The sequence below is a fragment of the Paramacrobiotus metropolitanus genome, unplaced genomic scaffold (genome assembly GCF_019649055.1).
Source record: "Paramacrobiotus metropolitanus isolate TYO unplaced genomic scaffold, Prichtersi_v1.0 Parri_scaffold0000056, whole genome shotgun sequence".
In the NCBI taxonomy this organism is placed as follows: domain Eukaryota; kingdom Metazoa; phylum Tardigrada; class Eutardigrada; order Parachela; family Macrobiotidae; genus Paramacrobiotus; species Paramacrobiotus metropolitanus.
Genome location: NW_026570276.1, coordinates 882,067 through 906,393, shown reverse-complemented (window position 1 = coordinate 906,393; position 24,327 = coordinate 882,067). Strand labels below are relative to the sequence as shown.

General features: G+C 44.5%; 3 protein-coding genes across 3 annotated transcripts; 2 read left to right on the top strand and 1 right to left on the bottom strand.

The window, feature by feature from the left end:
* The first annotated feature begins 1,307 nt into the window (after nt 1-1,307).
* On the top strand, nt 1,308-9,493 carry LOC129592859 (uncharacterized). Its single transcript, XM_055488998.1, has 3 exons — nt 1,308-1,324; nt 8,148-8,329; nt 9,301-9,493. Exons 2-3 carry the CDS (start codon nt 8,156-8,158, stop codon nt 9,448-9,450), a joined length of 324 nt encoding a protein of 107 aa, XP_055344973.1. The 5' UTR covers nt 1,308-1,324; nt 8,148-8,155; the 3' UTR covers nt 9,451-9,493.
* LOC129592858 (uncharacterized) lies at nt 1,824-6,520 on the bottom strand. Its single transcript, XM_055488997.1, has 3 exons — nt 6,204-6,520; nt 4,932-5,444; nt 1,824-2,464 (listed from the first exon to the last, which is right to left on the bottom strand). Exons 1-3 carry the CDS (start codon nt 6,340-6,342, stop codon nt 1,854-1,856), a joined length of 1,263 nt encoding a protein of 420 aa, XP_055344972.1. The 5' UTR covers nt 6,343-6,520; the 3' UTR covers nt 1,824-1,853.
* On the top strand, nt 9,486-13,883 carry LOC129592830 (uncharacterized). Its single transcript, XM_055488957.1, has 5 exons — nt 9,486-9,756; nt 10,186-10,661; nt 10,862-11,131; nt 12,867-13,723; nt 13,802-13,883. The coding sequence occupies exons 1-4, from the start codon at nt 9,486-9,488 to the stop codon at nt 13,716-13,718; spliced, it is 1,869 nt and encodes a 622-aa protein (XP_055344932.1). The 3' UTR covers nt 13,719-13,723; nt 13,802-13,883.
* The last annotated feature ends 10,444 nt before the right edge of the window (nt 13,884-24,327 follow it).

Here is a 24,327-nt window from a genome sequence, read left to right as displayed (position 1 = left end):
TCAAGTAAGTAACAAGGATATTGTGATTTCATAACTTTAATATTGGCTACACAAAGTCACAGCAGAGCTGCCAAGAAAAACAACATCGGGCACTTGTCATTCCCGATCAGCCAATCTAAAAGCTAAAAAAACATCCTCGTTGTTCCTTATATCGTCAAATGTTCCGAGGATGGACACTGCACTTCCTCGCTGTATGTCAGTACTGATTCTCTGACGCAAAAATTCCCCTGACCGAGGGTTACCGTTACATTCGCAAATCTTCCTTGGCAAATCCTTAAAAAAATTTCTTTGTTAGCGTTTCAAAGGTTCCCGTGGTCTCGAATGCCAGTGGTTGTATTACGCATCGATCCGCGAGTTTATCGTACTTCCGTAATTTTTGATTTTCTCTTACTTCCGCTGCGCTTCCTGGAACACCTGATTTCATGTGCGACACCTCAGTAACCGGGAAGATTACTGGAAACCTGACGGGTAAACCGTTCGCGTGCGGTCCAAAATGTACACCGTAAAAATGGCTCGTCCAAGTGCTTCGCTTACTTTTTGATAATTTCTGATCGGAGCAATATATCTAATTCGTAATAAGGGCTGAACAACTTTTCTGAGACAGTTTAGGAGAAGTAATGCCACCGGCCTGGCGCTAAACTGGCATAGAACATTGAATAACATTATAGAACATGCAACATACTGTAGCATAGATCAATTTAACGTTTCTCTACGCAACGTTTCTCTTCTGTAACACACGGGCATTTTTTTGTTTTCTTTCAACTGGAGAACCTTCGCTGCGCTCCAGTCGAAAATATCTGGTGATCTTCGAAGTTTCAGATCAATGGATCGGGTAGTAAAGCACTGTAATGTGGCAACCGCTAGCGAAACGGTTGTTCTGGTTAGACAACGTGCAGGTTGTCTTCCTGAACGATTCTTTCGTCGAGACGATCGTGGATACGGAATCAGCACTCATAGCGACCAGCGCGTCTCCAGTGGACGCTGCCAGTCTTCCTTGTCGAATTGCATCGACACTTAACCATTCACGCCATGCTGGAAGACTGCATTAAACCCCCACCACGCCTTGACCTTATCGGCTACTTCCAGGATCGACTTGGCTAACAACTGGTGGCTTCCTTGGCGCCAGAGGAAGCGGTTGGTAAGGAAGACGGGAGGAATGGACCATGCAGCCCATCTCCGTTGGGTCGCCGTAGCGGACGGTGAAGTTTTTCATCGGCGGACTGAAGACGTTGTTGCGGAAAAAGGTTGCACTGACCCAGTAGCGCTGCGCCACCATCAACTGGCTGCCGCTGGAGGGCAGACACTCGTAAAGACCGGTGAAAGCGTAAGATGAGCCCTACAGCTCGATGGAAAACGTTCTGGTTGTGGGGTCGTAATTAGGCAGCCGTTCATTGTGCAATGCTAACAATTAATGCAACGGTTATTTTTGATGGAGGCTCATGGAGCAAAAGTAAAACTTTATTCAAAGGATCAGTGCACAGAGCCTGAACGCCGCCAGCAGCTGCGCGGAATGCCTGCTATACCCTGTTTCTGTCGTGAAGACGCATTCTCCCCATCCACGGTCCACACCTTTATGACTAGGAATAGTGTAAATATGTAGTCCCACAGAAATGCCAAATTCCTGCTTATAACACATATTCGTACAATGTGGTTAGACTAGGGCAAAACTGGTTTTCTTGTGATAAGTCGTGTACTGAATGCGCTCGTTGTCTGTACAACGGTTTCAAACATCTGAATAATAATATAAGTGTACACAGGCAAATAATAAAATAGTAATAAAGCATAGACAGTAAAATTAGTCAGACATTATGACAGCCAGCAACACATTCGTGGCAGTCTTCGGGACGTTTCCTTTAAACACTTGAGTTTTGGTCTTTTCCTTCAGCACTTGAACGAGAGAACCAAGCAGTAACCCATTTGGTAATGCGGCGACCCTTGGGAACAACCGTCACTTCCGCGTAGGACGGAGGCAGTTCAGCAACTTCGTTGTACGTAGGCGGTTGGTCGACGGCAGTCGCATCCGGAGGCAACAGAGACGTTCGTGCGGTGGCATACTGCGGAAGGGTGATAACCACCGCAGCGTCACTAGATTCTTCACTGGCTGCGCGCGACGTAAACGCGCCCAGGGCCAGTGACAGCATCAAAGACGACTGCTCTAGGCTAAAGACGGTTGATCCCAGTACAGTAAAGTTCAGGCTGGCCTTCCAGGCTTTTTTCTCAGTCATTTTGACGATCTCTTCGATGATCATACCCACAGCCAACAGAGCGCTAATACCCATCATAGCCGTGTACAGGCAGAAGAACTTCCACCCGCGCGTGGTAGCAAACCGGCGTGTTGGCGGTGGTAGCAGCACTGACGGTCGGGTCCCTTTAACTAAACCGAACAGTCCGACCACGTTGTAGAAGACTATCCAGCCCGCGGACACCGTTCCCATAGCTGCGGTTTCGCCAAGGGTTTCCAGTTCTACAACAGTACTCAAATTTGTTTTTCAGACTTTGGCAATGACTTTGTTTTGATATGTCAAAGCGCACAGTGTGGATTTCAGTGGGGCAAAGAAGAGCCTTGCACACTGCGTAGTATTTTACCAAACTTTCTATCTTTCAACGTTTATCGCATTCCGGATAATTTTAAAATATGGATTCGCGTACCCGACACCAGATAGCAGAGACATGGCATTCTCTGCGTTTTTCCACAATCGAAAAACTTGACTTTTTTATTAATCTCATGTACTACAAGTTTGAATAGAAACACTCTAATTATCGCGTAATCAGCTTTTGATAAGCTTTTGCCATGCTGGAAAACGGTAAGAATGTGTCTAGTTTCCGGTGCGCAAATCCAAATTGTGAATATGTCCGCAATGCGAAAAACGTCGAAGTACTTTCGCGTACGCGGAAACTGGACTATCGCTTTGGCGCACCCCAAACACTCCTGGCACACCTAATAGATTTCATTAATGTGGTGGTGGCCTGCGCTGAAAGTCTGAGTCTGAATCTGATTCTGAATGCTAAAAGTCTGAGTCTGAATACTAAAGGTCTGATTCTGATTCCTGGAACTCAGAATCTGAATAATAAGACACTAGGTTAGGACTGGCAGGTTACGACCCGAGTCTCTAATTAAAATTATAATGCGGTTGTGATAAGACAGTAACTAATTTACTAATAGCTTGAATTTACCGAACGAGCCTGTGCCAGCATAATATACGCCCATGGAAATCTGATTTTATGTTGCATACCGTGCATAGAGTAAAGGGAATACACGTATGCAGTAATTAAACGTTCCATTTCCGGCTTACCAGGGCACGTTTTCCGGGTGTAAATTCGAAAAAATCTCATCTTTTGTAAAAAGATAGTATACTACCCTAGTATGTTTAAAAAAATTACTAGTATTCCATCTGCCATGGTCAATGGGCGTGGCTAAAACTGAATTTAAAATAAATCCTACACTATGAGCATGCTGTAGCCTATGGGCTATGCACTGCAAAAGATGAGATTTTTTCGAATTTACACCCGAAAATGTGCCCTGGGGCCTGGACCCTGGTTAATCCAGCTGCAAACGTAGTTGTACAGTGCTACTTTCTGAGCTTACATACAGTATTATGCCTACCTGTTGAAACAGCTTGTATCAGTTATTTGCTAGCTGCATTTTTCTTTCATTATGTTGATCGATGTTTCTAATTTTGCCGTTTAATTAGCTTTGCCGGCTATCCAAAAAATAATTGGTAAAATAAAATTAGCAATCCAGTAAGGCTGGTCTGAACTGATCAGTTTATACCTAACCTAGATATACTAGGTTTGGCAGAAGTTTGTAATTACTGTAACTTTCTCGCAGGTGTTAACGTACGGTAGCCATCACAAGTTAAACCAACAAAATGAGTGTGCGGAAAAGACTGAAAATTCATTCATCCATCAACTGCACATGATTGACCAATAACTATTGAAGTAGCGCGCAGTTTCACGCTGAACCGCAAGAAGTACTGCAAATGTGTATTCCCCTTACTCTAGGCACACTATGCACCATACATAGCAGCACATTTACATGGGAAGCACAGGCTCGTTCGGTAAATTCAGAGGAATACCGGCTATCTCATCCTACACTGGACGCAAAACAATATTTTTTACCGCACAAACGTATTCATAACATCTTTGTCCCGCGCCCCGTGTTATTGTTTACGAGCAGTTCCCACCGCCTAATACCAATCTATAATTACTCGTATAGATAAGTGTTATTTATACAAGCTATTGATTATTGTCTTAACACAACTGCATTATAATTTTAATTAGAGACTCGCTTCGTCACCTGCCAGACTTAGTGTCTTATTATTCAGATTCAGAGTTTCAGGAATCAGAATCAGACATTTAGTATTCAGACTAAGACTTTTAGCACTCAGAATCAGATTCAGACTCAAACTTTCAGCGAGGCCTGTGGTGGTAGGGCAAATTGTTTTTTGTACCTAATAATCTGGCCGTGACAGCCCAAGTGATCGCGGTACACTCGGTTGCCTGAGATTGTTCTCAATAATTTTGACAATTTGCAGCAAAGACAATTTTGTTTTTGGACAATTTCTTGTGCAACCGTTTGGTTACGAGGCATTTAGTAATGACTCAATTTTATGAGTCGATCACTGAAGGCGTGGTGCATATCATAATATGGCAACGAATAGTCACACGTTTGTTAGCCGCTACAAAAAATTTAAAGTAGCCGAAAGCTCCGTAGTGTCCTGCCGATAACTGCCTCCTGACGGAAAGCCCCCATTGTCAGTAGCCACTGTCTGTGACGAATTGTCCCACGGCCAATTGTTGCACGACAACCTGCCATGCAGCAAAACCTCCTGCACCGACTGCGCATTTAAACATGTTGTTCATTGTAAATCATCATATCACCAACGGAATGTCATGCGCATTTCCCACAAATTTTTGAACGTGATACGTACCATATAGATTATTCAGGATCACAAACGGCATCAACAGAAATCCTAGCAGCAGCTTCCCGAAAGCCAGGGATACCGTCCAGTCGTAGTAATCCTTAATGAAACTAAACTCCATGCAGTCTGCCCGATTGCACCGCGGGCGTTGGAAAAAGATAATAAGGGCGGTGGGAAGGTGACCTTTCCTTAGTGAAATAACGGTGACTACGATGCAGGCACCGTTGATAATGAGGAAGACATAGGCCACGGTCCCTAACAACAGCATGGCATCGGGCTGCCCTTTCTGCAGAACGGCTTGCAGGATGATTCCCAGTGCGGCCGCCATGTTAATGACCATGCAGGCCAAGTAGGTTTTACCGACCCAAAAGCCCGGTGCCCGGTGGTTGCGCAGCTCTTCCCGGCCGTTGGTGTAGCGTCTATAACCCCAGCCACAGCCGATCAATCCGGCGATATTATACAGCAGCGTCCACACGGCGAAGGCGTATCCCAGGGCCAGATGGCTGTGCGTAGGACTAGCTTCTAAATCAGACGAAAATTAAACGTCCCTCTTCTATTACGTTCATGACGCAAACCGTTTTTTTTTGGAGTACAGTAAAAGCTCTCTTAACATACACTTCTTTATTAAATACGCTTCTCTGTAACATTCAACCTGTGAGGAACGGAACTGGCTCGCATCCTATAACACAGGGAAAATTCTCTTTAGAACATTCAGCCCTTATAAGCCTTACGTTCACTTGCCGCGGAACCAGAAGTAGTCTTACCAGTGTAGAGAACCTCTAAAAAACATTCAGATCCGGCTAAATACAGTGTACCATGGTTCAACTTTGAATCGGTTAATTGATTTTCAGGAGATACCCAACATAGCCGACTCCTTTTTCGTCGTTGAAAAAATATTTTTATTTTAATTTGAGTCCCTAAAGCAGTTTACGCTGCACCGATAAAAACAAATTCGACATTACCAGTATATTACTCGTTATGCGTCAGATAATCCGAAATTATTTTTATTTCTCAATATGTACAAAGCGAGCTTCGCTCAACAATTATAATCAAATGAAGAATTTGTCCCAATTTACATGAGAAGGGACTGTGCAATTCCGAAATTAGCTGGTTTACATAATATACATAAGTTAGACAGTGAAGTGGCTTTCAGCGAAGTAGCTTTCGGATACTGTATGGCGTTAGAATTGCTAATAGTAACTATCCGGAAAAGGGTCAAAAAATGTTTACCGCGCCATGGTAACAGTTTTAATTAGATTAAGGAAATTGACCAAATCTGACCTTCCGCAATGTATAGGCAAGCGGACGATAACGTCGCCACCAGTTGTAAAACGGAGAAGTTCCATACCAAACTGTAGAATGTCGATTTCCATGACAGGACATGCATATGATGCTCGATTCCGTGCACAGATGACACCATCGTTGATGCAGGAGCAATACTTCTACAACAATATTTGAAAACCAGTCTCGAGATCAGTGGGTCACACTATCTTGTCATACATACAAAAAACAGGAAAATGAAACGTAGCAATCGGATTTTACCATGCAGCTTGTCACAGCTCAAGAACTTTACCATGCAGCCTGTCACAACTCAAGAACTGCACAGTACCTGATTTTATCATTTACAAATAAAACTAGAGCAGAGTAGATTGCCTGCTTTGATGAGATCATCTATATGTCAATATCTCTACCGAACCTGTATAACACACGGGATGTGTCCCGATGTGAGCAACTGCTCAGAGCAAGTATCGATTGGTTCCGGTTTGGGTACTCGGTATACCTGGATCCGCACCAACTCTGGCAACACACATCATGCCGACGCGCCAACTGTAACAATCAATAAGGCACTGAGGTAGTCACGAAATGTATTACTCGAAAGGTCGTTTTCAGAACCTGTGCAATTATTTTTAACTATTTAACGTAACGCGAGTTATTTTCGAGTTATCGAGTTATAACGTAACTCTGAAGCGTAACTCGCTTCAGAGTTACGAGATGCACCATAAAAACCAAGGTCAAATATTCCACAAGTTGCTTGAACAATTGCTCATATATTCATGTCGAAGCTACCATCCAGGCATCCAGCCTAAGTGAACAGTCAGCAGCAAGCATTCGCATCCTTTTTGAGACTATTCATTACCTAAATCAATAATCTCCTAAAATGCGCGCGTTTCTGTAAAACTGGCTATTTTGCATCGTACGAAGCCGGCACTGAAGCTATCCATGAATACGTTTAAATTGTCGACCAAACCTTCGCAAGCCCATCATTATTTAAACCCCCCCCATATCATGCAGTATTTCCCTACTTACAGTTCCGCGGGAGGCGAATATCGTCCATACCGATTTGGCGAGCAGGTCGCTCATAAGTTCAACAGCACAAAAAAAGTTTGAACTCCTTCGCCTCAGTATGAAACCATGCCTTAACGGCATTGAATTACATATTAACGTGGAGTAATCTGACAAAATTAACGCTCAACTTTACAATGCAAGTGGTGGTGAGGTACTTTAGATGCATCATGCACGCAGTATTTAATGATTTAACTATACTCACTAATGCAATGCCAAATGAAAAGATTAAACGACGAGAGACGAAACAAAATATGCTCAAAGTCAACGTGACTGCTTCTTACGGTAAAACCGTAAAAGCGCCCTGCATGGTACAGTTGTAGGACTGAAGCAACGATTTTCCCGCTAATTTAAATTGATTCTACATAAAAGCCGCTGTCGTGAGTCATTTTTCCATATGCAGCATAGTGACAGCATACTATGGCCACCATTGGCCCGTCAAAGCAGATGGCGCCGGCAGATAAGATAAGCACTGGTCTGGCTGCGGCGCGTCCTTTCCTGCTCGCGTTTTTCATTGCGTCCACTCCGCAGTGTATACTGTATGGTAGTACTGCCAGTGCAGTACTGTACGAGTATGCGCGCTCGTAGACGCACATCCCTGAACGGAAATTTCATTTCAACTTCAAGACTTGACAATTCTGTTTTCCAGCTGAGTCTGGTTCTTTTGTATGCGTATGTTTCTTTCTTAGTGAATTGTATTCTTATACAACACTGCACTTGTACCCACGTTGCATGTATTTTAATCTCTAGAGTTAACGGTAAGAACAACTCGATCTTCGTGCACAGGTCGTCGCTGAATGCTGTATCACAGCCACCTGCAAATCAAAACTACGGGATGCTTTAAGCTTGATCGACCCAAACCAATGCCAGCGTATTTTGTAGTTGCGAAGATGTCCTCCATGGAATCAAAGGCCATTCCGTCTCATTTGGAGATCATGCAGAAATCCGTCACCGAACTGAAGTCTCTCGGCAGCGATCTGGGTCTGGCTTTTAGTGGCAAAGATCGAAAACAGGATTTGGTGAAAAGAATTTGCGAGCACTACAAGATCCCGCCAATGTTTACGGTACAATCACTAAGGATAACTGCAACCGCAGTACAGATATTAGTTTTGGATTTTCCGATGACAACGAAATTAGCGTCGTGTAGAACTAAGAATTAGGGGCGGCTGGAGCTTTTCGGTTTGGTGGGGACCTAAAGTTTTTGCTTCGCGGTTGGAATGCCATTAGTCTTACAATTAGATTAGATAATAGCATTAGCTTATACCCGTACGTCGAGACTTTCTGGCTGCTGGGACCATGGTCCCTTTGCCGAGGGGTTACAGGCTTACAGCCTCTTATATTTATGCATTTTATATCATCGTTTATCATTATTTTGCAGTTCTTCGTAGTACACTATTCTTGCGTATTCGCTTATTATTGAAACCTACACTGAGCGTGCCTCTTATAATTACTGAGACCGTGAGAGTCGGAACTTCGAGAGTTTTTTCAACGCATGGTACGAGTTCAACACAAAATTAAAAACATTGTAAATCTCCGAACACAGGGAAAGACTGTTGTATAATTTGCAAAAAAAAGTTAATTTTTAAACAGATTTTTTTTGCCTTAAGTTGTTTACTGATTTGTTCCTTTAAGAATTCTTGTTTCTGACCGATACCTCACGTTTCTTTCTTTTTTGATCCGTAAAGATAAACAATAATCCATTGCCCTGAAATCCGCAAAATCCCTCAAACAACCCTTAAAAAATTCCTCTGGTTTTGACGTTAACGGTTGCTGCTGTTGTACAGCGTTGTGGTTATTATGGGTAAAAGCTTTGTTTAGCGTTGTGTACTGCTATACATCAAGCGTAGTCATCATTAATAATTTATAACTTTTTAAACCCCAGATGTTCAGTGTTTGTATTCTTAGTTCCTACCATGTAAACATATGATAGCACATTGGCACGGAAAGCATGCCACGTGTTTAGAAGGAAAATAGGAAATCATTATTTTTGTGAACCCGTGAAATTTGTCATTTCCAGCGTGGCTGCTAATTGCAGGTCCAAACAAGACGCCGCGCCAGCGCTCCTCAAGATCCCGTTGCGGGGTCTTCCACCATGCCGGACAGTGGCAACAGTGCGGCCGTGGACGCCTGGACGATTACCGATCGCAGTGCGCTGCTGGAGATCCTGCGCACCTTCCGGTGCTGATCCTCGGCGAAATTCCGGCCGATTTCCTGCAGGAGATGGAGAAAGTGGCGGATGTGTATGTTCTGCACAGCAGCCAGCAGGCGCGCCTCCACCGTCCCGAAAAATTCACCGACGCCCTGGAGTTACTGTGCAGCTTCATGGATATCGCCGATCCCAGTCAGCGGCGATTCGTGTTTGTCGATCCGTCCTTGCACGGCCCCGATACGTCGGTGCATCCCGCGCAGAGTGTTGTCCAACGTTATCGCTACGGGAAGCTACTGTGCGGCAACCTGCTGGATGGAGGGGGAAACGGTGACACCGATCCGGGTATGGCTACTTTACCAATATCAACGTTTGAAATCGGTTCGGCTAAGACTGCTAATTAGCGCAACTTTGCTGGCCGAGAGATAACTAAAAGATAATTTCATTTCTTGCAACTTCACTGCCTGACTCGGTGCAGAAACTTGTTCGTCAACCAAGAGAGCTTGCTAATCAGTCTGGTTCCTGGGGTTCTTTTCTGCCGAAGTTATAATTTGGTTTTCGTCAGTTTCAAGGCGTTTTAAAGTCCTTAGATTTTCTTGGTTTCTTGGATTACCTAAGTTGTTAATAGATTGTTAATAAGTTTAGTTAGACTTAGATTGTTAATAAGATTGTTAATAACTTAGATTGTTAATAAGTTAGATTGTTAATAAGTTTTTTCAGGTTTCTTTGGCTGTTTACTACCGTAGGTTTTTTAGATTTTCTTCAAGTTTTTAGATTTCCTTAGATACCTGAAATTTTCTATCATGCGGCATCTGGCACAGTACGAGCAGATCCACGGCATCTGTATCCTGCTGAAACCCAACAACGCCCGGCTGACCGTAATGTTTCGCTTCTGCATTAAGGAGCTGTTGGCCCATCTGCATGTCGACGCGCGCCACAACATCGTCTTCGTGTTCACCAACGCGCGCTCCACACTGTACCAGCCGGGCGATACATTGCCGGTACTGGAAGAACTGCTGCATCGGCCCGAAGGCGCGGATATTCCGCTGACCGGAGACACGGTGTACTGCGTTGACAGTGAAGCTATGCGATTTATAGCCGCTGCAAAATCCGGTATCGAGTTCGACCCGGCATCCCGACAGAACTTTTATGACAGCTATGACAAGGCCGTGACGGAGTCGCGGCGGCTCTTGACATACTTGGAACAGCGCCCGCCCCACATGTTACAGAATTTAAAGCAGCGCATTAAAGCAGCGCATTAGCCTTGCAATTATTAAAGGCAATGCGGCCGCGATTTTAGGAACTTTACCGGGAAAGAATAAAGTTGTTGACAACAGTGATTTTGGTTGTTTTTTTAATTCTTGATTGTGCAGTATTGGCCGTAGTGGATTGATTGACTGTTATGTCGCTGAGCGAACATAAATAAAAAGTACTAAAATTTTTGTTACAGAATACCATCTCACTGAACGAAGCACGCCGGATCATTCTGTCGTTTACGGAGCCGTTGGCGGCCATCACACTGAACATTCAGACCAATCTGCAGATGGCCCAGCAGAAAGCCGACGAGATCGAGCAGAATCGCTATAGTAAAGAGCAATTAACACAGCAGCTGTACATGCCGGTACTGGATCTCATCACTGTTCCCTTGGACCATCCGCGAACGGTGTGCGTCGCGCAGTCCTGCATTCGAGTGGTGGGGAAGAAAGTCGATTACAGGACGGTGAGCGGCGTCGGGTTCTAGATTGCAGAATCGGACTACCTATTTCATAATCAGCCGACACAGTACACAAAGTTTGAAAAAGTACTTATTAAAAATAAATTATTATTAAATATGTAACAGGCAAGCGCGAGGAGATCACGAGTGTGCTTTATTGTACAAATAAAGGGAACAATGCTGCGTAATAGCAGGGAAAGCAAAACAAAGCACTGATGGCTAAGCAAGCAAGTGAATGCTAGAAGAGCTCTTGAGCGTTCGTCAAGGCGTGAAAGAAGCAACTGGCGGCAAGCACGTGCTGTGTGCCATCAGCTGTGTGATGATGCGCAGACTGGACTCAATCCAACGCGAGCGTACGCTGAGTCATACAGCGAGAGAGGGACGAGAGAGCAAGTATGCTCAGTGTGTGCGCCGCATATATCCGCTTCAGCGGGTATGAGTGCAGTGCAGCAGCACACGTACGTACAGCGAGAGAGGCGGTATGGCAAGCATGAGTGCAGTACGTCCATGGTGGGCCGTATGCACCAGGCGCAGTCATGTGCCTCTGACAAATAATTATTCTAATTAATATTAAAATTTTGAAACAATAATTATTTTAGAAATTATTTAATTATTTAGAAACAGCAAACAAAAAAACAGTATTTAATTATTTAGGAGCAGTAATATTAAAGCCAGTAATTATTTAAATTTACTGTACACTTTTATTCGACAACAGCCAGTGCACAGATCAATACGCTTGCACAAGTCTAAATTGATCGACATGATGAAGTTTTTATTTAAATATAACACTTTCATAACAAACGAGTGCTGAGCAAAACAATCGCAAGACTTAATGAAGATCTGACGAAAGGCGTTTGATCAATGATAAAAGTGAGCGAGATATGGCTTGACAGGCTTGTTGAAGTCATCCATGGCCGAAAGCATAGCGTTTTCGACGGAAATAAAACACAGGATAAAAGGGGTTTTCTGAAGATTTTATTTCTGTGAAGTCTTCTACCACCTTCGGCTCCTTCGGTAATCGTTCAGACCACCTTGGATTCCTTTGCAATCTCTGCAAAACCACCTGTGGCCCTGCATACCGTCTAATAAAAAATTCAAAGAAAATTAAAAGAAACGTTATTTTGAAACATTGAGGGGTAAAAACTACAATTATAAAACAATTTTGCAAGTTTAAACTGCTGTCAAGAATCCCTTCTGAGCTTCCGAAGTTTAAACGATGACGAGTTTTGGTTTTTATTATTGTAAATTTTTTGTTAGTTTGACGGCTTTAGTGTCAACCAGAGTAAACCTGTTATGTTATATGGTATGGGCTATTGTCAGATTAAATTAAAGTTCAAAGTAATGTAACTTACTATTACAGTAGCAATCAGCAAATCAAACGAAGAGCGCATTGTTAGCTCCACTTGAAAGCTTCGATGAGGCATTCAAATAGGTATCAAAGATATTGAAATTTCTTAAAGAAGGGGCCCGGTACATGGCACTAAATTCGTGTACATGTTTGTACCCCGGAATGCATTTAAACGTTTTGGAATTTTCATAGCCATAACTCCCGAACCAGATGTTGCTCGCCCAAAAGGCTTTTACGCCTATGTATGCAAATCATCTGGCTACAGAATGTCACGAAAACAAAGCAAAGAATTGTTGGGAGTGTGCGAAGTGAAAGTTTTCGTTCATGTACACGAATTTGGTTCAAATACCATTTACGCCATTTGCAACGGCTAGAATTTATTTTCAATCTTAGGTGTGCCATAGTCCCTGCGGCCTACATGGAATCCAGCAGGAACGGTACCCCCATCCTGGTCTACAGAAATGCAGTGCGATGTCCAAGAAGTCCAAGAAAGGCATGTGCCGGGGGTGTGGCTGCTCATGGGGAAAGCACATGCATATTACCTATGAAACTCATGAAACGGAGGTGAAAGAAGTGGATGAACGGGTGCAGGATCTTCTGCACCAGCGCGACGGGCAGATCGAGGCGGTACAGCAGTTTCTGCAGGATCTGAACCAGCGCAAAATGGAGCTACAAGGCGAAGAAGTAGCTATTCGTAAAGTGGCGGCGAAATTCGGTTGCTTCCTGAAACGCAATGCCATGATCCCGTACAATGACGCATTGGAAGAGTACCTGCACTACTTGATTGCCGGGGAGAAGGAGAAGATCGCCGTGGGCTGTGGACGGGATCATTTGGAGAGTTACGAGCGCATGCTGGGGCAGTATCGTGAGGAGAAGCAGCTGTTGGAGGACGCCATGCAGAGTGATGATAAAGGGCGGAATCTGTCCTTTTATAAGATCATCCAGGCCATCCAGTCGCTATACGATCTGAAGCTTAATGGACCAAAGATCCGTACGGCCATGGAGACCATACAGACGGTGCAGCGCCAGCAGGTGCACCACAACGACATCGTATGCTCGGCACGCGTTGCGAATGTTCGCGGCAGTCTGCGTCCGATGGGACCGGCACGGCCATTCTCCCGCTTTTCTCCTTATAGTGTGCCGCCGCCGCAGCGGATGTTTCGTGCTCCGGGAGCGGTGTCGTCGTACAGTGCGCGCGGTCTGCTGGATAAATTCTGGATCCCATTTACGCGCAGAGGATTCTGAAAGAGGTGAGGCGTAGTGTTGCCATTATTCAATATTATGTTGGCTCAATTTTGTTGTAAAAATAATACAGTTTTGTCTAATAGGTCGCCAGCCAAAACGACGATGCCATCATTTTTAATTATTTGTGCGCTGATGGGGTTTTTGAGTCTCGAGGTTGTTCTTTCTCCATGCTGTGTGAACTGTCAAACTTTTGCTAGAATTTCACAATGTTTGGCTTCGAATTCTGCTTGTCGCTCTTTTGTTGACGCTATAAGCTTTTCACAGTATAAAGTGTAAACATTTCGTCTGAGGTCAGCGTTGTGAATATAGAAATTGGTGATCTTGTGTACTGTACCAGATATTTCGTTGTGGCTTCGCTGTCCAACTGTCTGACAATTTTTAGGAATATAATTGACTTCACAGATTACGCGGCGTGTTTTCTCCTCCGTCCACGAAGCTCATAACACCCAAGTATTCCACATTTCTTCTAAAACATACATGGTATAATCAGCAATCAGACTTTCTCTTTGAACTTAGTGCCGTATGTGCCGTATCAAATTTGATACGGCACTAACAGATATCAAAAAGTCCCGTTTCTTTAAACAAAATGATTAGCACAAGTCTCCATCAAGGCAGGCTTTTGGCGGCATGCCAAGAATAGATACTTATCCATAAGGGAAATAAAGACGTAGATGAAAATGGCCGCCCAAATTTTGTTTTCGATTCCCGTCTTTCCGCTTCATCGGTAGAAGTATTGTGGCGGTATAAATGCGTCTTCCTCGATTCGGCTATGACAACACTTAGCATAAGCTATAACTATTGAATAGGCTTTACAACATTAGGTTCTTACAGAGAGTGACAACTGCGGTTTCCACAATCCAGGTAAATAAAACTATTTTCCACCATGGGAAACAGTAACCATTGGAGGAACACAGTTTCAATTACTTGGATGGGGGTGGCAAGGGTGGGTCGGTTGAACGAAAATAAACTGTCAGTGTAAGCGAATTTCTCTGCCATACTCCTCCAAAAACCTATGTCAGCGTCTGATCCAACCGAACGTGCTAGTATCCCGACGCAGAACGGAACCGCAGCGTTAGCTGTTCAGCTCACCTCGCCTCTTCATCCCGGCTTATTAACGGAATGATGTGATCGATAGCAGATGTGGAATTGGAAAACGTGGGCTGCAGGAGAACGACGCTGCAGGTTGACGTTATACAACTTAAACCAGTAATCTTCATGGATCTTTGTTAGCGTAGTAGTCATTTAATAAATCAATATGTAATCGAAGGAATGAATGGCCACCCAGTGAGTACCCACATTTGAATGACAGCCAACGGCGTCCCGCTGATTCAGCAGCCGGCTTACCGTTTCCGAGTGTGTGTAGATATGCGTAAACAACACTCATTGGCCTTAAATATACCAGCCTAAACCGTACGGTACCGTATCCAGACGCGGCTGTCATTCGGCCAATAAACTCCGAACTCACTTCCATCGTTTTAATTTTTTTTTCATCGTGTCCAGAAAGGTTCATCATTATTTGAATTTCAATTGTAGGTGTGCCACAGTCCCTGTAACCTGCAAAAAAATAGAGCAGGAACAATATCCTCATCCTGGCCTGCGAAAAGTGCCGTGAAGAACTCCAAGAATGGTGTACAGCATGCCGAGAGTGTAGCTGCTCATGGAGAAGCATATGCACATTACCGATACGAAACCAGTGAGAAGGAGGTGCCAGTAGTGGATGAACGTGGCAGGAGCTTTTGCAGCAGAAAGATGGGGATATCGCGGCTGTGCAGCAGTTTCTGCGGTATCTCAGCCAGCGTAAATCGGATTTGCAACGCGAGGAAATCGCTATTCGGAAAGTGACAGCGAAATTCGCTTGCTTCCTGAAGAAGAACGCCATGATCCCGTACAATGATGCGGTAGAGGAGTATCTGCACTACATGATTTCGCAGGAAAAAGAGGTCATCGCCGCTGGCGGCCGACGGGATACCATGGAGGCTTACGAACGCATGTTGCGGCAGTATCGGGAGGAAAAGCAGCTGCTGGAGGACGCCATGCAGAGCGATGACAAAGGGAAGGAGTTGTCACTGGACAAGATATACGAAGCCATCCGCTCGTTGTTCACTCTGAAGCTGAACGGACCGGCCGTTCATACGGCCATAGAGACGATGCAGATGGTGCAGCGCCAACAGGCGCTTAACATAGAGATTGTTAAGATTAATTTGTTAATTGGTTAATTTTGTCATTAAGTGAAACGTGTCCATGGTTGAAAGTTTGTCTGAATTGTGTGCTAGCGTTTGACGATACTTCGTTTCGAATTCTGCTTGTTAACTCATGTTGTTGCTGGCGTACGCATCCCTCTTCTATCGCATTTGACGTTGTAACTTTACGGGACGATCTAACTTTCTTATAATCTGTTGCGTTGCAGTGCAGAACTTTCAAACTTACTACCAAGTGTTTGAAAGAAAATAAGTAGGTAGCAAAAGAAATCTGTAAGTGTAGTTACTGCAGTTCGTAACCGGAGAACAAGGTCGTAATGAAGTAATTGCCGCGAAACGTCTTTATTCACCGCATTTGCACACCATAAACAAAACCGGCATCTATTCCATTTGACGACCACGGAGACCGCTATTTATTGTGAAATAATAGCTTTTAAATTTCATAATCCGTACCAAAATCTCCACTCTTTACATAATAATATAAAACCGGTTGCCACTGTACACGGGGTCGAGCCCGCGAGGGCTGTTGGCGCGGAACGCGTCGAGCGAACAAAATTGCCCGCTTAAATGGGAGACTTGGGTTCGGCGGGCGCTGATTGGCTGGCCGTCGTACTGGTGGACGTGACCGAGCGTTCTGTCACCGGCTCGGACTTGACGCTGGGTGCTACCGTGGTGGAGGGCTTGGTGAAGGTATCGGCGGTGGGTTTCGTGGCGCACTAGAACTGCAGATGGGCGTGGAGTGTTTTCAGTGGGGAGAAACCGATACCGCAGGTTAAACAGGGATGCCGGCCGTGCATTTATCGCGCGTGAGGAGCTGGACGATTTCGCTGGATGACGAAGAAATGATGGACGTCGAGTGGCGTTTTATGGAGAGACCTAGGGGACGATTATCGCTGTCTGCTTTGGTCATGATAATGATGAATGGAAAATCCAGGAATTACCGTACTCTGTGCTTTACGTCTTACGAACAAGCATCAAGCATTACAACGCATCAAGCTGCAAAAAGGCTGCAAAGGTTTAAAGTGCCAAGCGTTCAACAGCCTTTTCTGCCTAGCACGATTACCTTACAGTCTCACAAACCCGGATAAGCGAAAAAGTAATTTTATTAAAAAGTTAGTATAATTTTCCAGTGTGCTGCTGCTGTATAAATGCTGAAGTAGACGTGTTTAGTGCATCCAAAAGCACGGTAAACTTTCGATTGCCTCAGGCCGGTTCAGTCGTTATCGCGATGGAAAAAGGTAATAATAAATGCGGCGTGCGCATTGTGTATGAATATTATTATTGTTCTTGTTATTATTACATTATAAGGTTATAGCTGCGTGCACGGGTGTTGGCTGTGGGCACGGAGTTTTGGAACGGGTGTTGGCTGGGAGAGCGGGATTCCTGCACGGAGCTCTAGGTGCGTGCACGGATAGTTTATTTATTTTAAATTTGTATGAAATTTATTTGTTAACTTCCATGGACACCCGTGCACGCAGGCCGCAGCCAACACCCGTGTAGACACCCGTGCAGGCAGCATCGACGTTATTATTATTATTCCAAGGCAAATACGAATCAGACAAAAATAAGCCAAATGAAATGGCATAATAGTGCGTGTGTGTGTAACAGTGTAACGGTAATAGTGTGCGTAACAGACCTACACACGCATATTATAGTCCAGTAAGCCATCATCCATGACTTCGGCCAGTGGCATTATCGGCATACATTAAATGCGGCGCCAACACTGCAGAATCACTCTACTCGAAGACTGAACAAAACTTAAAGAAAACATTTTAACAAATGAATTAGTATTTCCGAATGTTTAGACTGTGAATTTGGGAACCTTCCACGGGTGAGCTTTTGCATACGAGTACAAAGTGTCCAAAAGAGTCTCAGGTACGTGAGTGCCTTTACGTTTTTTTAGAAAAAAAAACTGAAGATGTTAATTTCTGATTTGCAGCGACACGGCGCCTCGGGACGGTTGGAAATGCTTACGATAAGAGACGCCCAATACAGCAACACAAAGCAACATATGGCACCACGAGCCATCTTAGCCCATAGGGACATCGCAATAGGGTTGTCAATTTGTCATCACGTCGTCACACAACTTCACGATCACAACAACGCGTGCTTTTTCCTTGCTGTCTTTAAACAACGCGAGTTCGCGCACTATTATGCTTACTAATGTGACAAAATTAATACCGTACATGGAAAATCAACAGAAAATTAAGCTCTAACAGTAAAGCGACATATGCCTGATATAAAAAGTGTACATACAGCTTAAGACAAAAAAGACGCAAAATCCCACCCACTGCATTCCGAACGCATGCAGCGCAGTGCGCTGTACGGCTCAGCTGAAATATCCGGTTGTCGTACAAGTAAACTTGCCACGTGCGTACGGATATCTGGGTGTGGGGTTATGGCGGTATGCGTCTTTTTTGTCCTATGCTGCATGTAGTATGCTTTGTAATAATGTGCCGATGCCGTTGACCACGGTATTACGGGACGCCTAACGTGCGGCCATCTTCGCGTGTCACGCAGCGTATGCGCAACCCACTTTTGACGCACTGTGAAATTCCTGTAGGTGGTGCCGTGGGCGTGCGAAGCAACGTATATAGCGGCCGCCACTCGGCTAAAAATCGTGAATGATAATGAGTCAATCTCTCCTTTTATAAAGAGAATGGAGAAGAAGATGATGGCAAGTTGGGAACCGCACTATAGGCCGGTTACGAGGTCGCCGTCCTGGGCCTACCGTACTGTAGAAGTGTAGAGTAACCCTGCATTTGACAGCTTTTTTTACAACTCAGAGAGGCGTACTCTGTACGAGCACATTCACCATTTACATATGCTGCCTGTGAGTAAACAGGCAGCACATGTGAGTGCAGTGCAGTCGGCTCTGAGCCAGCTGAACGTTTGCCAGCACTGCAGCGTCGTACAGGTCATATCGTACATAAAAGGTGTCAAGTGCAGAGTTACTCTGTACTGCTTACGACTGGACGCGACTCGATCATGTGATTTCCTCAGAGTTCTACACCGTGTTTGATTTTTTGCTGTGTAATCATTTCATTCCTGTCATATCCTTAATCATGGATCGTTTTCTGATTTTTGTTGGCGTTCTTCATTTAGCTTGCTGGGTCCCTGGTAGTCGCACCTGTCCAGTTCAACAAGGACTCAATATTGAAAAATGTAAGTCGCTGGCTCCACAGAGTACTTTCGATAGGGGACATCTTGTACTGTACTGTCGAGTACTTGTGGTCTTCTATGTCCCCGGAAGACGCGTCTAACTTTTGTCCGATAATCGGGCGTGCGGCTCGTGTCTGACGGTTCAATAATACAAACTTCTCCTGTCACGATCAGGGTAGAATTTTAACCGTATCCTTCCTTTGTAAGAGCATATTGCGGACATTATGCGCATTCATTGCTTAGCATGGACTTATGGCAGGGTCTGTATAATGTAGTCCGCGTAGAATGAGGTTTTCGCTCGAGCGCAAGCGTGACGGGTTGCTACGTATGGGATTTTTATATACAGAGTCTATATTCCGTACAATGGATTACAATGTATTAGTATAAATAGCGTATACCAAAACCCCAATACACCGCGTAGCAACCCGTCTCGCTGGATTTTAGTGAACAATTGTGACTAGTTATGTACAGCCCATGCTTATGGGTTTGCTTAGCGTCAGAAATTAATGGCAGTCGATTGCCTTAACCATGTATGACTGGCGACTGGCAGTGCACCGGCGACTGGCAGTGCACCCTGTAATATAAGTATCATGGAATTGGTCGCCTCCATGTACTGCAAACAGTTTTCTCCATAGACCCTTATGGTAACTTGAAACGTTCACGCCTTGCTTACTTTGAGATCAAACTATCCAACCGATATCAATAAAAGGGCTCCCGCCCATTTCGCCAAAGGGACATTTCGCCAACCGGTCATTTCGGTACGCAACATTTTGCAGCAGTTCAAAGCGAAATTATCACAAACGGTTCGAATAGAATTATAATACGTGAAAGTACAAACTAAGAACGTTAGAAACATAAAAAGCGCAAGAAGTCTAAGGTAACCTAAGCAGTCTAAGCAACGTTAGAAAACCTAAGAAATCTAAGAAAACATAAGTAAGAAGCCTATAAGTTTACCGCGACGACGACGTCAATAAAGCCCGGCTACTTGCCCAATCACGACCGGAGGCTGGCATCTGGTTAAATGCGTTGCCCTCCGCTCACATTGGTAATCTCCTGGATGATGACACTCTTAAAATATCCGTGGGTCTGAGATTAGGACTTGCTATATGCGAGTACGGACATCACGGTTTTTCTTGTTCATTCTCGGCCGGTAGACACCCACGACACGGCGCGCTGAACAGCATCGTATGCCGATCACTTGTTTCAGCTGGGATTCCGGCAAAACTGGAACCACGTGGCACGTCGCATACGTCCGAACGACGCCCCGATGGCTGCACAACCTTTGCCTGGCAGAGAGGGATGTGCCTAGCGTGGGACGTCACTTGTGTGGACACGGTTGCGCCTTCCCACGTCAGGTCTACGACAGCAAACGCCGGTGCAGCGGCGGCGGAAACGGAAGAGAAGAAGTCCAGGCTTTATTTGTATCTAAGTGGCAGATTCATCGTCGCACCGATAGCTTTCGAAACAATGGGCCCTTGGGGACCGTCTGCTATCGCCATTATCAAAGCACTGGGCAAATGACTAGAGCAACACACAGGCGAAACTCGCTCCCATGAATTTTTACGCCAAAGATTGTCACTGGAGATACAGCGCGGTAACGCGACATCAGTCATGGGAACGATGGAAGGAGTCGAAAAGTTTAATGAAATTTTGATGTTGTAAAAATGCTGATGTTTTTGACGATTGTACAATTACGTTGTACCTCAGGTGAAATAAAACACAGAAGCCTATAAGAAACTTAAGAAACGTATAACCTAAGAAATCTAAGAAAACCTAACAAACCTAAGTAAGAAAGCTACGGTTGCCGAAATGTCCGGTTTGCGAAATGGGAGGACTCTCATAAAAGATGCAGAAAAAGATACCAAGATTTTTGATACTAAACAATTCGTGTTTATTGAGATACACTCCCGCCGTAGGGCACTTCTCTTTCTCGTAGACTTGGGATAGAGTACCAAGTACAGTAATCCCTTGCCTACTCTTGAGTTAAAATCACAGTTCACAAAAATTCGTGTGATCGCGAAACATTAAGGAAGTTTTTCATATCTGAGGCATAACTAATTAGGGTGGGCCAAACTAAGTTGTAAGTGTTTGGTTTCTCGTAGACAAAGCATAGACTACGCAGTTTTCCGTTACCTAGAACCCTGCGCTCAGTGTACGAGGAACTAGAACAATCATAACAACTGTCTTGATTTGCTATAGTTGCTTATGCCCCATAAAGGAACACTTGCTTAAGGGAAGTGGCCCGGTACATGGTACCAAAAATTCGTGTGCATGCACGAAAACTCACTTTCGCGAGCTCCCAAACACTTTGCTTTGTTTTATGACATTCTGTAACCAGATGATTTGTATATACCGTATACACAGGCATAAAAGACGTTTGTGAGCGCAACATCCGGTTCAGTTTTAAAATTCATTTGAAAATTTGAAAAAATGCTAGAGCCGTGGTTCGGAGTAAAGCCGTTCTCATGCATATGTGCTTTTCCATCAAAAATTTATAGAACGGCTGGTAACGAGACTTTTGTTACACCTCAATGCAGTTATAGTTTTTGAAATTTTCTTACAGCCATCACTCCCGAACCGGATGTTGCGCGCACAAACGGTTTTCATGCATGTGTATACAAAGCATCTGGATAAAAAATGTGATAAAACAAAGCAAAGAAGTGTTTCGGAGTGCGCGAAAATGAAAGTTTTGTCCATGTACACGATTTGGGACCATGTACCGGGCCGTTTCGTTTAAGTTTCTCTGTGTCTCAACTTGACGGGTGGGTAGTTTTACTGAACGTCTGGTGAGGAACTGACTTTTCTAGTTTTACAATGGATACTTCGAAAAATTTGTAAATCCAGCTCCCTTTAGTTCGGCTTCCGCACAGTATGAACAACCAACCACCTGGCTGGTGATCTGCAAGTGTATTAGCTTCGCTCGATTGAATTAATACTTTTCAGATTTTGCGATAGGTGCTGGTCGGCGTAGCACCGCGTACGAGTGAGTACGACTAACGTAACTTCAGTGATTTTAACTTGAACGCGATAACCCTTTCGCAAAACATCGATGGTCGATGACTCGATGTAAACCTACAAGATGCCAAAAGTGGAACTCCCTTTGGCGTTCCACTTTTGCGCTCTTTGGTATTGTTTAAACACTGTACTGCTTTGACTATAAGAAATTGCAGCAAGTGCAGGTGGAATACCGTAAGCTGTTGCAGGTGAGTTTTGAGCAGCTGTGAAACTGAACGCAGTAAATGGATAACTAGAAATGGAGGTTGAATGTCTTTGCAAGGAGACGGTTCCCGTCAAGGCCTTCGTAAGGTTAAAAATAGCCCACGCAATTAAAAACGACAAGACGTTTTGTCTTCCTCTTTCCAAAAATTTTTGTACTTAACATTCCTAATTATAATTTAACCACAATATCGCAGATTACAAGGAGGATGGAAGATGCTCAGGGCGGAGGCACAAGCAGTTATTGCGGAACCAAAACAACGTTGAGAGCAATCATTTCTTGGATAATATTGAGTAAGCTGATGGATGAAAATCGAAAAAAGCTCCGCAGCCGCCAGAGATGCCGCTTGGTTACTGGCGATAACTGTACCGGTTTTGCTTCAGTACTGTGCGTTGGTCCAAGGAAAAGGTTTGGTTTTTATATTATTTCTAGAAATTGTTTTTCTACGTAGAATCATCCATTTTTATGTATTCGTATTGCATGGAGGTGAGTGTAGTGCGATAGTGCGAACTTATGCCATGTGTGGTGCCTTGGGGGCGCAACGAAAATGTTCTTGTCTTCTGTTGCGCTCGTTTTACACTTTTTACCATCCCGTGTGATTGTGGTGATTGTGTATAGTTCGGCGTAATTAATTAAGAATTTAAGATTGCTTCGTTAAATTATTGAAAAGCAAGTTAAATGTTTCCCACCGTTTTTCGTTTTATACTTTTAATCATACGAGGAGCTATCTGTCCTTTTTGCACGAGGAGCTCTGTAGTTGAGCCGGTGAAGGCTGCGTTGTAACGAGGTCGGCTGGCTGGTGGCTAGCCACTGGCTACCGTGAGCAGGTCCATCAGCGATTCACTTAACAGGCAACCGTGGAAGATTGCAATTTGCAGCACTAACCAGGAACAGCTAGAGCACCATACACGGTTGCCTGTTAATCGACGGGTTATGGGCTTGCTAGCCAGTGGCCAGCTCAACACCCATCAATGCGTTATTCGCAACTCAACTGATTTCTCGTTGTAGTGAGCCAGATCATGGACGAAACCAAGCAACGCAACGGTAACGACACCATCAATATGCGTGGCTATGGACGCGGGCCCAAGAATCCGAGATTTAATATTGCGGAATGGCCGCCGCAGACGGAGATCATACGAGCGCCAGAGGGCGGCACACTGTGGATTCCCTGCAACAACAGCCACAACACCAACAATACGCAGGTTTGTAAGGGACATTAAGACCAGGTGGATCTGGATTTGCCAGTGCAGCATCAGATTGAGGCAAGAGATTTTAGTGAAAAAAAAACTAGTGTTACGTTTGCTGTTGAAAATAGCAGTAAACTCGAGGGCGCTGATAATAATCAGGAGGGGCAGCGTTTTTAGGTGACATTCACTCTCTGGAACAACCAAAAAGCCAGGAACGGATAATGTCTGAGGACCTTGTGGTAGAGTTTTGCTTTATTCTGTCGCTAAACGAGTGAAACAGCGTGTCTCCTTTTAAAAATCGTTCGTTGATGCATTTTCTAGTCTTGACAGACGACTTAACTGCCCTCTGTGGTCTTGTGTCCGTATTTATATCAGATTTTACTTGCCCTACCCTAATATTCCTAAGATATTGCAGGCACAAAACAGCCATTGTATTAATTGTCGGCTTTACGTGCAGGTTTCCCACAACCAGATTCCACCGGCATTCACTTTCAACGGATTTCAGTGGGCTGTCTCGCCTGGCCGCGAAATCATAGGACCTCGCGGAGAAGTGAATTACTGCTGCAACTGCACGAAAAAACTTAATCCCGGGGATCATGTGTTGTGGCGCACATTTGTAGTGCCTCAGTACGATTTGGCCACCGGTGCGTTCGCCATCGCGTTGAAAAACTTCTCGCACGCTTTCACCGGACTGTACGAGTGCCTGCACTCTAATGGGAGCCAGCTAGTGGTGACACAGCGCTACTGGGTCAGCGCGACCCTCTTTCGCCACGATGTTTTTAATCCATCCATGAAAAATATTTCCGTCCGCTACGGCGACCCAGCGGAGATGTTGTGTCCGGTCC